Source organism: Pan troglodytes, chromosome 2, assembly GCF_028858775.2.
Source record: "Pan troglodytes isolate AG18354 chromosome 2, NHGRI_mPanTro3-v2.0_pri, whole genome shotgun sequence".
NCBI classification, from domain to species: Eukaryota; Metazoa; Chordata; class Mammalia; order Primates; family Hominidae; genus Pan; species Pan troglodytes.
In genome coordinates, this window is record NC_086015.1 from 117,258,138 (window position 1) to 117,274,479 (window position 16,342).

The 16,342-nt window shown below is 40.4% G+C and overlaps 2 protein-coding genes across 41 annotated transcripts in view; both read left to right on the forward strand.

The window, feature by feature from the left end:
- GRAMD1C (GRAM domain containing 1C) overlaps positions 1–14,508 on the forward strand; it is a 118,528-nt gene extending 104,020 nt beyond the window's left edge. For 5 of the 6 annotated variants that reach the window (XM_063805156.1, XM_009445963.5, XM_016939928.4 and 2 more), the window contains 7 exons: positions 837–979; positions 1,758–1,861; positions 3,586–3,762; positions 5,399–5,456; positions 7,215–7,325; positions 7,569–7,674; positions 12,732–14,508. In XM_063805156.1, coding sequence (XP_063661226.1) covers positions 837–979; positions 1,758–1,861; positions 3,586–3,762; positions 5,399–5,456; positions 7,215–7,325; positions 7,569–7,674; positions 12,732–12,812 — 780 coding nt within the window. In that variant the 3' untranslated portion in view covers positions 12,813–14,508. 6 annotated transcript variants of the gene reach the window in all.
- Positions 14,509–15,295: 787 nt separating this feature from the next.
- ZDHHC23 (zinc finger DHHC-type palmitoyltransferase 23) overlaps positions 15,296–16,342 on the forward strand; it is a 30,923-nt gene continuing 29,876 nt past the window's right edge. For 6 of the 35 annotated variants that reach the window (XR_010155051.1, XM_063805165.1, XM_063805176.1 and 3 more), the window contains exons 1-2: positions 15,369–15,502; positions 15,998–16,273. Coding sequence is in view for 29 of the 35 variants with exons in the window: in XM_063805165.1 (XP_063661235.1) it covers positions 16,113–16,273 (161 nt within the window). In the remaining 6 variants the exon portion in view is untranslated. Of the gene's footprint in view, positions 15,503–15,700; positions 15,775–15,828; positions 16,274–16,342 lie in introns of those variants that run through there. The other 29 variants (XM_063805183.1, XM_063805172.1, XM_063805174.1 and 26 more) reach the window with 14 other exon arrangements.

Here is a 16,342-nt window from a genome sequence, read left to right on the forward strand (position 1 = left end):
AGCAAATATAATTTCTGTAAGTCCCTTTCTCTCTTTAAGAGACAGTTTCAGTCTGTCACTCAGGCTGGAGTGTAGTGGTGCAATCATAGTTCACAGCAACCTCAAACTCCTGGGCTCAAATGATCTTCCCACCTCATTCTCCCAAGTAGCTGGGACTACAGGCGTGTGCCACCAACCCCAACTAATATTTTCTTCTTTCTTTTTTTTTTTTTTTTTTTTTTTTGAGACAGAGTCTTGCTGTGTCTCCCAGGCTGGAGCGCAGTGAGGCGATCTTGCTCACTGCTGCAACCTCTGCCTCCCGGGTTCAAGTGATTCTCCTGCCTCAGCCTCCCCCCAAGTAGCTGGGATTACAGGCATGTGCCGCCACTCCTGGCTAATTTTTGTATTTTTAAGAGAGACGGAGTTTTGCCATGTTGGCCAGGCTGGTCTTGAACTCCTGGCCACAAATGATCCACCCACATCATCTTCCCAAAGTGTTAGGATTACAGGCGTGAGCCACTGCGTCTGGCCTAATTTTTTATTAAAAAAATTTTTTTTTGTAGAGGCTGGGTGTTTTTATATTGGCCAGGCTGGTCCCGAATTCCTGACCTTAAGCGATTCTCCCACCTCGGCCACCCTAAGCGCTGGGATTACAGGCATGAGCCGCCATACCCGGCCCTCTTTTTCTCAATTTATGGACAACAGAGTCAGCATGTAGGCTCTTTTAGCTTTGTATATAGGTTTCTCATGTCTTTTGTAATTTTTGAGAAGGAATACTAATATACATGTTCTAAATTGGCAAGAAGATTCATATATTAAGCATATACATACAAACATTTTTTATCTTACTTTGGCAGACACTGTATAAAGAAAGTCGGGAAGCACGATTTTATTTGGTAGATTCAGAAGTACTGACACATGATGTCCCCTACCATGATTACTTCTATACTGTGAACAGATACTGTATCATCCGATCTTCAAAACAGAAATGCAGGCTAAGGTGAGCTGCTGTACATGAGTGTGTTAGGATAGGCTAGATTATGTCCTGGTAATTTATTCATCCTGAATTCTTAGTAGTAGCTTTACACAACAGTTTTATTTCTTGCTTAAATTACATTTCCAACAGGGGTGAGCAGAGGAGTGGGGCTTCTCACCTAAGGCCCCCGCTTGATGAAGGCTTTGACACCCGGAGCTACGTGATCCAGAATATGTGTTGTTTCAGTTGCCACAGGAAGAGAAAGCTGTAGAATTGTGTTCACAATCCATTGACCAGAACCAGTCATGTGACCTTGTTTAATGGCAAAGGGGCTGGGAGTTTTGGGGGAGTGCTCAGTGAGCAGTAATTGGCTCTGCTGCAGTGGGACATGAGAAATGTTGGTGCATTACAGAGAGAGATGGGCCATCATGTACTTGGCCTACTCTGGTTAATGTAGTTACTTTCACCTAGTGTATGACCACTAGAGATTTTTTATACAAGGAATTTAGAAAATTTAGTATTTATTTTGAGCCTTCATTGCTATTTAGATAAATAAAATTTAGGGCTAGAGAAAGGAAATAAGTAAAATGGCAAGTACTTAGAAGGAAAATTTGATGAAATTATTAGCAGCACACATTACTTTTTTAAATAAAAGTTATCAATGAACACATTTTCTTTTATGATATTAATGACTTTGAATCTTTTTGACTTTCCACTGAATACAATCTTACATTTAACTGTAACATGAATATAACTAAAGTCTGCTCTTTAAATAAATATTCTTTCCTTCTTATTCTACTAGAGTTTCCACAGATTTGAAATACAGAAAACAGCCATGGGGCCTTGTCAAATCTTTAATTGAAAAGAATTCCTGGAGTTCTTTGGAGGATTATTTCAAACAGCTTGGTTTGTAAATTTTTTTATTTATCTATTTTTGTAAAGATGGGATTTATTAACAAAATGGATTGATTCTTCATTTAGATTTGTAACAGGAAACTGGTCAATGATGTTGGAAAGACTCCCACGAAAGTGGTTCCCACTGTTCCACTTTTTCTGCCACTTAGGGAATTTCAAAACTTTTAATTTTCATTGGTCAAAGAAACACTTATTTTTTTTATTTTTTATGTTTTTTGAGATGGAGTCTTGCTTTGTTGCCCAGGCTGGAGTGCAGTGGTGCGATCTTGGCTCACTGCAACCTCCGCCTCGTGAGTTCAAGCAATTTTCCTGCCTCAGCTTCCCGAGTAGCTGGGACTACAGGCGTGTGCCACCACACCCGGCTAATTTTTGTATTATTAGTAGAGACGAGGTTTCACCATCTTGGTTAGGCTGGTCTCGAACTCCTGAGCTCATGATCCGCCCGCCCAGCCTCCCAAAATGCTGGGATTACAGGTGTGAGGCACCACCGTGCCTGGCCGAACAAACACTTACATAATGCTTATTATATCCCAGACATACATAATAAAGTTCTATGTGCTTTACAGATATTAACTCATTTCATACTCAGAACAAGTTAAATTATTTTTCATTTTATTAAAAGAGAAAATGGAAACACAGAGAGGTTAAGTGACTTTTATCAAGATCACACAGTTAAGAGCTCTCATACCCCTTTGCCTCTGTAAGGAGCCAAGGAGACTGACTGCATAAACTGATCATAGATATACACCTGTGCTGTCTAAGCTCTGGGGAGTCCTCGGGGCCACCTTCCTTGTCAGATGCAGCTTTCCTGGGCTTATGCAGCCCACTTGGCAATGGTAGTATGTACGTGTATGGATTTGGTGGAGGTGGGTACTAGAGACTGACTGGGGAAAACGATACGGTGGTTCTCTTTGGATATTTCTTAACATATACATGCGAGAAATATATATATACACACACACACACACACATATGCATGTATATATACGTGTGTGTATATATATATACATATATATACACAAGCATAATTTAAGTTTAGTTGAAGAAAAGCTGGTGGTCAGTCAACTCAAGGTAATTTAAGGCTTATCATCTAGTTTGCTGATAATTTTCCTTGCCTTTCTTCCTTGTCTATTTCATTATTAAATTCTTCATCAGGAGCAGAGAAAAATGAAACTCAAAAAAAATTAGTTTGGCCACTGAATAAGTTTCTAATAAAAATTCTGGCAGAGGAAAAGTTTGAAACAAATGACAAAAATGAGGTTTATAGGTTGTTTACAGATTTTCTTTGTGAGTGCTTCCTTTCTTGCAAACCCTTGTTGAAAATTAGAACTAGTATATGCTACTCCTTCCTGTAAGGTTGAGAAGTACCATAATCTGTCTTTGAAATCTTTCTAATGATCCAATGTAAGTGGGTAGCCTGTTGTTTCCATAATTGAAATTATTACATTAATATGTATTAATAACATAGCACATGGCAAATTTGCTCTGATGAGCCCATCATTTATTAATACACATTCTTCCTGGAATAATGAAACCTCATTATGGGGTCACTGTACTCTCTAAAGCTTTTCATTAAGTGTAAAATTTGAATGTAGGTCATAAGAACCTAAGGAATTTGTTAAAGAAAATTATCAAAAATAACCACCAAAAACCATTGTATCTTATAGTTGAGGAGCTTTCCTCACTATATAAAGATTGTTTTTTTTTTTTCTTAGAATCAGATTTGTTAATTGAAGAATCTGTATTGAATCAGGCCATTGAAGACCCTGGAAAACTTAGTGGCCTACGAAGGAGAAGGCGAACATTCAACCGAACAGCAGAAACAGTTCCTAAACTTTCTTCTCAGCATTCCTCTGGAGATGTGGGCTTAGGTGCCAAAGGGGATATTACAGGTAGTTGTCACCTGGTAAACAGAGATGAAAGATTTTTACTTTAGTTATATGAAGCAGAATGTGCCTCTTGTTTGTAAGATATGTCAGGAGGTCTCCTTTTCTTCCCTCCTTTTTGGATAATGTTTATCAAACTCTGATTTCCTTTAAGAAAACTAATATATAAGTATAAAGGAGCAGTTGCAAAATGGCAAGCATATAACCAATGTATTTTATTTGGCCCATGTGTCATTTTAAAAATTGGACATTAAACTTTTTTTTAAATTTTATTTATTTTTTCTAGATAGGGTCTCGTTCTGTTGCCCATGCTGTAAGTGGCACAATCATGGCTCAGTGTAACCTCAAGCTCCTGGGCTCAAGTGAGCCTCCTGCCTCAGCCTCCTGAGTAGCTGAGATTACAGGTGTGCACCACCACACCTGGCTAAAATTGGAACTTTTTATATAAAAACTGAGATCTGACAGCCCAGCACTGAAATCCCTTCATGGCAGCAGTTTGTTGGAGCATAGTAGTAGCTGCCCTGTTAGACTCAGTGCGCCCCAGCTTGCCACAGCCCCCACCACAATCACCACCCTGCCAACTTCTGAACCACTTGGCTTATTTATTTGCTGCCTAGCATTTATAGAAATTCAATTTCTACGTTTGAGTGTACTGCTCTCTTAATCCTTATATACTGTCAGGGCCAGCCCAGCAAAATTGCAAAGATAACATTTGACTTTTATTATCTTCATTCTCAATTTTGAACACATCTTACTTTTAATAAGTGTTATTCCCTTCCTCTCAGAGGTATAAAACTGTCATAACTTCTCATCCTCTTACATTATCAGATCTTCCTTTGAGGCTTGTAGCTTAGTGTGACTATGTTTATCCACTATTTAAGATTAATGGTTCTTTAATTTTGGAATTTAGAAGTTTGGGTAACAATGAATAGGTGATAATGTTTTGTTTTGTTTTGTTTTTTAACAAGAGAAGCATTTTATGTAAGCCCAGTTCAAATATTATTTGGAGAGATATTTGCTTTTTGATTATTAGCTACTTAGCTATCAAGCATGTTGTATTGAATTGCTTGTTTAATTTTAGAGTAAAGTAATTTGCAATATAGGCCAAATTTTAAGGAGTGCTGAAAGTTTTCTCTTTGTAGATTTGTTTCATATTACTCAGGATGTCAGAAATGAAAAAAGGGGTGCAGGGAATTTACCCTAAATCACTTTGTCTTTACAAATAATTTTTAAAAGTTCTTTTTCAGTTCTTTTCAAATGAGTATTAAATTTCTGTCAGTTGAGGGCTGGGTGCGGTGGCTCACGTCTGTAATCCCAGCACTTTGAAAGGCCAAGGCGGGTGGATCACCTGAGGTCAGGAGTTCGAGACCAGCCTGACCAACATGGAGAAATCCCATCTCTACTAAAAATACAAAAATTAGCTGGGCGTGGTGGCGCATGCCTGTAATCCCAGCTTCTCAGGAGGCTGAGGCAGGAAAATTGCTTGAACCTGGGAGGCAGAGGTTGCGGTGAGCTGAGATCGTGCCATTGCACTCCAGCCTGGGCAACAAGAGCGAAACTCCATCTCAAAAAAAAAAAAAAATTTGGATCAGTTGTAATCACAATTCTCATTCTAATGCAGCCTTTTTCTTGTGATCTACAGGAAAGAAAAAGGAAATGGAAAACTATAACGTCACTCTTATTGTGGTAATGAGTATTTTGTAAGTATTTGTTGTGAATGCTTATTTTGCTTGTTTCAGCATTTATCTTTAACTAGTTTCCAAAAGAATTTGAATGTATTTGTATATTATTGTGTAGAAATTGCCACTATTTGACTATTGCTGGCCTACAAAAATAGCAATTTTATAGGTTTCAGATTTTTAGCTTTATATATGATTTTCAGAAGAATTGTTAAATTTGAGGAAATACAAAGTACTCATCCAACAAATGTTTTTATTTTTTAGCTAATCTGATTAATTTCTACCATCATAGGTTTTTATGGGAAGTTCCATAAATTTAAAGGGAATATTTACATATACATGCTGGGGAAGTGCCATTAATACTATTTTACTCTATTTGATTGGACAAATGGTTCTTATGTAACTCTGCTGTGCCTAAGAATCACTTGGGGTGCTTGCTAAAATGCAGATTTCTTGACCCCTGTCTCAGAGATTGATTCAGTAATTCTTGAGTAGGCATCAGGAATCAGTATTTTAAAACATACACCCCAGGTTATTCTGATGCAAGTGATATGAGCATTACATGGTGAAAAATAGTGGGACAATGTCTGAATCCCAGGATATTCTATAGGAATCCACTCAGCCAGTCATATTTAGAACACTAATATCTATATGCCTCTATATGAATCTTGAGGCACTATGTTAGATTTAATTGAATTGGTTCTGACTTAGTGATATATTGAAGATGATAATTTTTTGGATTGGAGCTTCAATATTAGCTTTTTTTTGTCTAATTATAGATTTCAGAACATAGAAGATGTTTGTTGTTCCTTTGGGCTTTATGGAAGATTTTTATGTTCTGCTTAAATCAGTTTTCTACGACAGTTCTGAATAGCAAATATTATCAGTTTTCTTTTGCATTACTTTACAGAAAATGTTTACTCAAAAGTTGGAATATTAATCTGTATACTATTTCAATGCCATAATAACTTCAAAGATTGGATTTTCTTGCTACTATCTTAAGTTTTTAAAAATAAATCTTCTTGATGGGTAAAAGTGAATAAGGGCAAGTTAATATTTTAATAGAAAAAGTAGAGAGATATGATGCCACCTATATATTTGCATATATATATATATATATATATATGGTATGTAACCATTCACTTGAAAGGCTGCTGTGAAAACCAATACATTAAGTTCATTTAGCATGTAACATTTTATATATGACACCATTAATGTATATTTGGGACTTGATACTTCCTTTGTGCAAGATGAACTAGAATAATTTTTGCTGAATGGTAATTTTTTTTTTTTTTTTTGCTGACTTCCACTGGGAATAAGAGGTACATCATGCTCTACCTGAGATCAACTACATATTGATCTTCATTTCCTTTTCTGAAAGGCAGCATTATGAGCGTGTAATTGCCTAAGCCAAAGGCACCCAAAAATAGATCCTAAAAGCTTATCTGGTAGATTTCAAAGCTGGTGGTCTCACATCAACACTGACTAGTATTCCTAGCAGAGGGGAGAGATGTCACAGATACCCCAAACCTGTGAGTTAGGATTATTCAAGGACTTGTATTGTCACTCTAATTACCTTCCATCTTTTCCTCAACCTCCACTTAATACTTACAAGTAATTATTTCATATAATAAAATAGGGGTAATTGATTTAAATAATAACAACAGTGAAAAACAGTGTAGACAATACACATTTTTGAAGCTTTTGCATGTATATTCTGCATTAGCAATGCTTTAGGTCTGGAAAAGTGTGGATTAACATATAATTTGCTCTGCCTAGTGTGTTGTTATTAGTTTTGTTGAATGTGACACTGTTTCTGAAGCTGTCAAAGATAGAACATGCTGCTCAGTCCTTTTACCGTCTCCGCCTCCAAGAAGAGAAATCTTTAAAGTAAGTCTTTTTCCCCCTGACCTGTATTCACCGTATTATTTCAGTAATTCTTCAGTTGCAGAAAACTTAATTTCAGTTTCAGAGATTGTGGTCTGCTAACTATCCTGTAGCCATAAACAGCCTGTTTTTGTTTGTTTAATTTTGTGTTTTGTTTGCAAATTTATGGGGCTCTGATGATTTCTGGAAATGAAAAAAAGATCAGAAGCTATTCTCCAGATTTTGAAGATGGCATTTTTCTTTCAGTTTAGCCTCTGATATGGTGTCAAGAGCAGAAACTATTCAGAAGAATAAAGATCAGGCCCATCGTTTAAAGGGAGTGCTCCGAGACTCCATAGTGATGCTTGAACAGGTAGGCAACTCGATACATCACAGTACTTAGTATCTTTGTCCCAGTATGAATTAGTTGCTCTTCTGTGTATGAGAGAATATTTACCCTACTATCGTTTGAAAAAATCCCCCTGCTAGAGCCAACTACCCCTGCCAGTCTCTATTATGCAAGGGTATTACATTTATTATGTAGTCACTTTTGTTTATTTATTTATTTACAAAATGGGAGTATACAATATATACTGTTGTATATCTTTTCTCAATTAGTAATATATTCTGAAGATGTTTCCATATCAGTGTGTATACATCTACTTCATTTTTATTGATCTTTCTAAATAAAATTCGATGCATAATATTAAGCTCTTTTTACAGGAATGGTAGCTATTACATACACTGTCCATTATTTTACTTTTATCTATTAACCATATATCTTGGAGATACTTCCATCTCAGTATATAAAGCAAACCCCCTTAACAGCTGCATAAGATTCAACTGTATACATGTACCATAATTATCTTACTAGTATTTTTACCACTATTGCCAATTATCTTTACAGACATTTAATATTTGCAGACATTTAATCCCCTAATTTTCTGTTTATAAATCTCTCAGAATCTTTATTCACGTAGGTACTCCATTGATGAGGTCTTCTGATGGCTCCAGTCAGGTCCAGTGGCCCTCTATGCCGGGTGCACAGCTGTCATTCTGGGGTTCCTATTGTCTGTGTGTGTCTTCTGTTTCCTATATCCTGTGTTTTCCTTTCTTAGTTTACTTCCTCCTTTTAATGGAGCACATCCAACAGTAGCTTCCTGAGAAGAGAATTTGGAGGTAAATATTTTAAGAGTTCACCTAACTGAAAATTTTTCATTCTACTTTTTCTTTTGCTTATAAATGGTTTGATGAGAACTTTGAAGGCATTGCTCCATTATCTTTTGGTTCCAGTATTGCTATTGAGAATTCTGAGGCTATTATCACTCTTGATTCTTTAATCTGGAAACTCATGCCTATAATTCTGGAAGTTTTCTTGAGTCATATAGTTGATTATTTCCTTCCCTCGTTTTCTCTCTCCTGACCTTCTACAACTCCTGTTATTCAGATGTCAGCCTTCTGTTGGATGGGTTATGTAATATTCTTACCTTTTCTTTCTATCTCTTAGTCTTTTTGTTCTGTTTCTGGGATATTTTATCAATTTTATCTTCAAATTCTTCCATTGAGTTTTTCAGTTTTCACTAACAAATTTTCAATTTCAAAGAGCTATCATTTTTCTGAATGATTTCTTTTCTTTGTGGTGTTGCAATTTTTTTTTTTTTTTTTTGAGATGGAATCTCACTCTGTCGCCCAGTCTGGAGTGCAGTGGCACAATCTCGGCTCACCACAACCTCTGCCTCCCAGGTTCAAGTGATTCTCCTGCCTCAGCCTCCTGAGTAGCTGGGATTACAGGCACGTGCCACCACGCCTGGTTAATTTTTGTATTTTTGGTAGAGACGGGGTTTCGCCATGTTGGCCAGGCTGGTCTTGAGCTCTTGACCTCAGGTGATCCTCTCACCTTGGCCTCCCAAAGTGTTGGGATTAAGGGCATGAGCCACCGTGCCCGGCCATCTTTTTTTTTTTTTTTTGAGACAAGAGTCTTACTCTGTCACCCAACTGGAGTGCAGTGGCATGAACACGGCTCACTGCAGCCTTGACCTCCTGGGCTCAAGCAAACCTCCCACCTCACCCTCCTGTAGCTGGAACTTCAGGTGTGAGCCACCATGCCCAGCTAATTTTTGCAGTTTTTGTAGAGACAAGGTTTTGCCATGTTGCCCAGGCTGGTCTCAAACTCCTGGGCTCAACAGATCTGCCTGCCTTGGCCTCCCAAAGTGTTGGGATTGCAGGCATGAGCCACTGCTCCCAGCTGCAATTTTTTTTTTTTTTTTTTAATGGCTACCATATCTTTCTCTCTCTGAAGATATTACTGATAGTTAACATTTTTAAAATCTTCTTCTGGCATACTCATTTTGCATCAAGATCTTCACCCTCGTTTTAATTCTATCTTTAAGGTTAGAGAATTTCTTTAGTGTTTGGTAGCCCTTGGTTATCTTCCTGTGTGGATCTGAAGCTCTTTACATATGGATTGGGCTGGTGTACCCCAAACTTCTCTGTAGATCTGGCTGGGCTCTTGGCTGAGAAATCCTGGTATCAGCACCTTTGGGTCAGTGTCCACAGAGAAGACTCCTCCAGTCTCCAACCTGGTGGATTTAGGGCTGGCTGCAGCATATTAGGAGCTGAGCGGAAGAGGGATAGGGGAAGGAAAGGCAGAAAGGATGGTCCCAGGATTCAGTACATACATTTTCATGTATTACCCTTGTTTCTGGTATGTACTGCTATCCTTAACAATGCGTTGGTCTCCCTCAAGCCAGGCAGCCAGAGACCCTCTGTGTTATCCTGCACGGAAAATAAAATTCTAGACTTCTGCCTAGGTAGTAGGAAAGGTCAGATGCCAAAAGTTTCATGCAATCCTTCCTTTGGCTCTTCCTCTTTATTCTCACTTCCAGAGATTCCTGGTCATTAACACCTGAGCCTTTTGAGGATTCTTTAGGGTTAATTTGGTTGGTTCTCAGCATTACTTTTACTTTAGAATTCAGCTTTTCCAGGCCTGCTGAGTCATCCATCTGCTTTCCAGTTTCCAAAGTTGCATTACTGTTGTCTCCTTTTCCATTTTCCTTGCCCTTATAGCTTTATGCCTTCTAAAAAATCTCTTTATTAGTGGGGTTTGAGGGAGCAAAGTTGGATGTGTGTATTTATTCCACTCATTCACTCTTCAGCTCACTCCTGCCTGGTGTTCTTCCCCCATGGTTTCCCCAACTAATGTTGCTTGAGCCAAGGTCCCCAGGGACATCTGGCTTGTAAAAAGACTGTACCTTTTTTCAGTCTTCATCCTACAGTGTCAGCATTTGACAGAGCTAAACACTTCTTTCTTGAAATGTATCTAATGTATCTAATCTTGCTTTCTTTAAAACCATAAAAAAACTTTTTGTGATGTAATTTACATACAATAAAAGTTTTTATTCACAAGGTTGTGCAACCATCATCACTATCTAATTCCAGAGCATTTTCATAACCCCACAAGAAAATCTGTACACATTAGTAGTTACTTCCCATCCGTCACTCCCCTTGACCCCTGGCACCCACTAATCTAATTTCCATTACTATGGGTGTGCCTATTCTGGATCTGTTATATAAATGGAATAATACAATATGTGGTCTTTTGAGATTGGCTTCTTTCACTTAGAAAAATGTAAAACTAATTTTTGCTAGTTAAAAACATCTCCTTGGCTGGGCACAGTGGCTCACACCTGTAATCCTAGCACTTTGGGAGGCCAAGGCAGGCAGATTGCCTGAGCTCAGGAGTTCGAGACCAGCCTGGGCAACTTGGCGAAACCCCGTCTCTACTAAAATACAAAAAATTAGCCAGGGGTGGTAGCAGGCGCCTGTAGTCCCAGCTACTCGGGAGGCTGAGGCAGGAGAATTGTTTGAACCCAGGAGGCGGAGGTTGCAGTGAGCTGAGATCATGCTACTGCACTCCAGCCTGGGTGAAAGAGCGAGACTCCGTCTCCAAAAAATAAAAATAAATAAAAAATAAAAATATCTCCTCTGCCTGACTTCTTCCTGGCCCAAATGCTCCAGGGCTCTGTGTTAGATTCTCTTTCCTTCTCTATTACTCTCCCTTTAGGTGATCTTATTCACACCCCTAACTTTAAATAACCACACGTTCCATTGACTCCTGTCTTAGTCCATTTGTGCTACTATAACAAAATCCTGGAGACTGGGTAATTTATAAAGAAAAGAAATTTATTGCTCACAGTTCTGAGGCTGAAGAGTCCAAGATCAAGGTTCTGGCATGTTTGGTGTCCACCTGGCAGAAGGGACTGAAGGACAAAAAAGGGGACTATTTAGTTCCCTGAAGCTCTTTTGTAAGAGCACTAATCCATTCATAAGAGCCGTCATGACCTAATCACCTCCCAGAGGCCACGTCTCTTCATGCTGTTGCATTGGGGATTCAGTTTGAACGTGAATTTTGAAGGGGACACAAATGTTCAGACAGCAGCAACTCCCAAGTCCGTATCTCTCACCTCGACCTGAGCTCTAGACTCATACAGTCACTTGCCTACTTGGCATCTTCACCTGGATGACTAACAGGATTCCCAAACTGATTATGTCCAAAACAGAAGTCAATTTTCCTCTAATCCAAAACCTAATTCTCTGGTGGGTCTCATTTCAGAAAATGATGCTACCATCCACCAGCTGCTCAAGTCAAAAACTTAATAAAATATCTAAGTATATATTTATGTATGTGATTATTTGTTTTATTAATAGTTCTGGATCCCTGACTAGTCTGTAAGCTCCATGAAGGACAGGACAGTGCCTATTTGGTTCTCCATTGTATATCCAGTGCTTAGAACACTGCCCAACATGTGATAGGCAAGCAACAAATATTTGTTGAATGAATACAAAAAAAGAGTAAGATATAGTTCCTGCTCTTGAGTTGCACACAATTTTCTTAGAGAAATGAGATGTCCAGGTGTATTGTTAATGACAAAGATTACAAAATTCAGTGTCAAAGTGTTAAGTAGTAAGGATAATGCTTTGGGAGTTTATAGGCAGAATGACTGGGGAAAACTACATGAAGAGTGTGAATATGAGTAAGTTTTAGGTGAAGAACATGAGGATGAGAGCATGCAAAGGCACTGAAGCAAACTGGAGTTGTTTAGGGGATAGTGAGGAGACCACTGCAACTTCAGAAATCTTTTAGGAAAACGAGCCTGTCACTACGCTTAATTTGATTAATGGACCTATTGGGAGGTAGACTATGTAGCAGTAGGAAGAAGTACAATACTCCAGCAAATGGGAAGAACTCTGTAGCAATCATACTGATAGATACCCCAAAGAATCAGGTATTTTGTATTTAACGTTTTATTCGGGCATCAGTATAAACAAAACTATATTAAGTGTCACTGTAAATTTTGGGCATAAAAAACAGAAATTTTCAAATCTGATTAGAAAAATTAATCTGATTTTGAAAATTAACTTTGTTTACAGCTGAAGAGCTCACTCATTATGCTTCAGAAAACGTTTGATCTACTAAATAAGAATAAGACGGGCATGGCTGTTGAAAGCTAGTGATCTGAAGGACTAAAACTGCAGAGATACTTGGAACTTAAAGAAAATACCTGGAAGAAAACCAGACGAATGAAGGATTTTGGCATAGAACATTTCTATGTTTTTTCATTATTGAGATTTCTAATATGAACATTTCTTTCAGTAACATTTATTTGATAATTAGTTTCTGCTGGCCTTAATAATCCATCCTTTCACTTCTTATAGATATTTTTAAGCTGTGAATTTCTTCAGTGAACCATGAAATATATTATAGAACTGAATTTCTCTGATACAAAAAGAAAATGACACACCCTGAATTGAGTGGTATGGTCTCATTTCTACAGTGAAGTCTGATGCTTTGTTAGCACAGAATCCGTACATGTCCAATAGGTCGCTTTCGTAACTGAGATAAGACCAAGAGGATAAACAGGACAATGTAAGAAGAAACCTCTATGTCATTACTGATTTTAAAGGTTCTGTTTTCAGGCATATAACATTTCCAGGTTTGTGTACTGTAAATATTATAATGTCTTCATTTATTTAGCATGCAAATTTAATAGTCAAACTTTTTGAATCTGCATGTTGACAATGATTATCAGAAAGGGTCTTCTGCCATGCTGTATCTTTATGAAAGAAATAGTTGTTTTTTCTTAAGGTAACTATCAGAGGTGGGATTATCTTGCCTCCTCACTTAGGATACCAACAGTCAAAAGGAAGAACCATCCTCTGAGTTTTAAAAACCAGAAGGTTATGTTAAAATCTGGGCATTTAGTGACAGATCAAATGCATACTTGAACTAAGATTGGCTTCAGCTTAGCAGTCTTTCATGGTGGAAGTGACACATCTGGTTGAAAATAATTTGTGTATTTTCAGTAACCATGTATGGCTTCCTTCTTTATGTATGTGTGTGACTTGTTTTGGTTGGTAAGTTATAAGCCAGACATAGATTTTAGCTCTTTAATAAAAACTTCAGGGGCACGTATGTCCCAGTACAAGTGTACTGACTATCAAGTTTTAACTCAGATGCAAGCTTTGGCTGTTTCATAAAAAGTTTTTATGCATATGTGTCTCCATACAAGTGGCTCATTAAAATAAGAACTTTGTAAACTGACTTAAAATCAGATATTTTTTCAAGAGTTAGGGAAAGCTGAAGTGTTTTACTGTTTTGTCTCTTGAGCCCTTTCTCTGGGGAAAAAATACATATCCATCTATCTATCTATATATAAAATGTGTATACATTCTTACTGTTTGAACAACTATTGCCTTTAATTAAATGTTTCATTTTTCTCCAGAGTCCCCAAAGCCACATGGCATTATTATAGTCATTTTTGAGATGCCTGTAGAGAATGAAAGTATTGGCTCCGTTAGAGGGAAAATGGGTTTCTCTGGGTGAATTCCAACGAAGCATACCTAGGGGTAACAGTGAACCTACCTGGGTTTGTTTTGTTTTGGTAAGGATTTATGTAGTGTCTGGCTGTAAGCAAGAATGAGTGGATTATAAACTTGAAGATTTCTCTGTTAAAGTCACAAAAATGATCGACAAACAATATTTTTGTGATGTTTATTTAAACGTTGTATTTTATAACATACTTCAAGGAAGAGTATCGAAGTAAGTTGCTTTATAAATTAAGACTAAATTCGTATGGATGCAGAATTCAATTAACAAAATTTGAGCCTGTTACGTAAATTGAATACCAATAAAATTGAAAATTTCTGAGTTGTAGTTTTTCTTCTTTTTCTACTTAAAAACAAAACTAGAAAGCCTGCGGTAGTGAAACGTGTACATGGGCCTACACTCTTTAAAGAAATTTTGTGCAATAATAAAACCCAAAAAGGACTCTCATCTCAGGGCAGTTTCATCTCAAATACGCAGACGACTGGAACAAAAGTACTAGCGAGGCCTGCTGGTCCGATGTAAAGGCTGCTAGCCAGAAATCATGAAAACGAACAGGTTGCTAAATGAACAGATCCGGCAGCAGTGATGGGCCTTTAAGAGAAGGTCAGCGAAATTGGGGGAGGTACTTGGATAACATTTTGCGGTGGAAAGCTCCCCCACCGCCTGTTGCCGGAGTCTGAATGAAGGCTGGCCGCTCCACGGTCTCACGTAGTTCGGAAATCCTCCGGGTTCCCGGGTTTCCCGTATTTCCGTCTCCGCACCTCGTCCGCACCCCGGGGCTCCGGAGGCTGTCCCACCGGCGCGGCGCCCGGCTGCCGCCTCTGGGGCGGGGCGGGGCGTGGCGGGGCAGGCCGGAGGTGCGGGACCCACCTCCTTCCCCTGCCTCCTGGACACGCTCTCGGGAGCCGATTTTCCCCTTCCCGGCGCCAGGGCCGCGGGCCAGGAGGAGGAGCCTCGCCCGCGGGCACCGCGGGGAGGCGGGCGGCGCACGTGCGGACAGGCGGGGAACCCCGGCGCCGGGGGCGGGGCACCCGGAAGCGCGCGTGGACCTGGCGCACCGAGCCGGGCGGGCGGAGGGGCGGTTGGGACGGCGCGGGGAGGCGGGCGCGCCGCCCGGGCCGCGGCGGGCTGTGGTCACAGGTGGGCGGCTGCGGCGAGGGAGCGGCCGAGCGGAGCCCGGGTCCCGGAGACTCTGCCGTCACGCCCGGGGCTCCGCGTAGCCGAGATCGGGAGACGCGTCTGTGCCTCCGGGGAAGCCGACCCATCTCTCCCCTCCGCCTCTTTGGCTGCAGTTGCACCTCCGGCCAGAGGGCAGGTAACTTCCCTTCCAAGGTCATTCTCCTGGCGGGGTGGTGCGCGAGGCCCGCCCACGTCCTCCGGATTGGCGGGGGCGGGAGAGGCGCACCCTGCAAGGGGCCCGACCAGTTGGGCTGGACGGCGACCCCTGAGCACTGCCGGGGAGCCTGGTGTGTCAGCCGCTGCCAGCGGGCATATGCTTCGCCTTTCCCTACAGCCCCGAGGCTGAGTTTCCACCAGCGCCCAGGCTTGGAGCGGAGACCGCTCGGCCCTCCCAGTCTGCACCCGCAGGTGAGCGCAACCGCCCGCGCCCCGGCTGTCCCGGACGCGTGGTCGGCTGTCGCCATAGGAACGGCTGGTGCCCAGACGGCGCCTGCCCAGGCTGGGAAGGGGCCGTGAAGGCAGCTCAGAGCTCCAAGAACCCTGGAGCCCCCTGTGTGGCCAGGCGGAGTCACAGAAGCCTGATGAAAACGGGACCCCCTCCCCCTCTCTCTTCTCATTTTTGATTGCTCAGGCGTTGGAGGTTAAGCGGAGAGAGAGGCGTGGACCTATTTACGAGATGTAAGTTGTGTTCTTTCCACCTTTACCTTCTGAGGGCTTCTTACGCCTCATGGTGACAGGTGCAAATCATGACACAGAAGGGCAGTATGAAGCCTGTGAAGAAAAAGAAAACCGAAGAACCTGAATTGGAGCCCCTGTGCTGCTGCGAGTACATAGATCGGAATGGGGAAAAGAACCACGTGGCTACTTGTTTGTGTGATTGTCAAGATCTGGATGAAGGGTGTGATCGGTAAGAACAGAGCATTTCTTGACGCTGGCCCCATCACCCTTCTGAGAACTGCCATGTGTACTTTCAGCC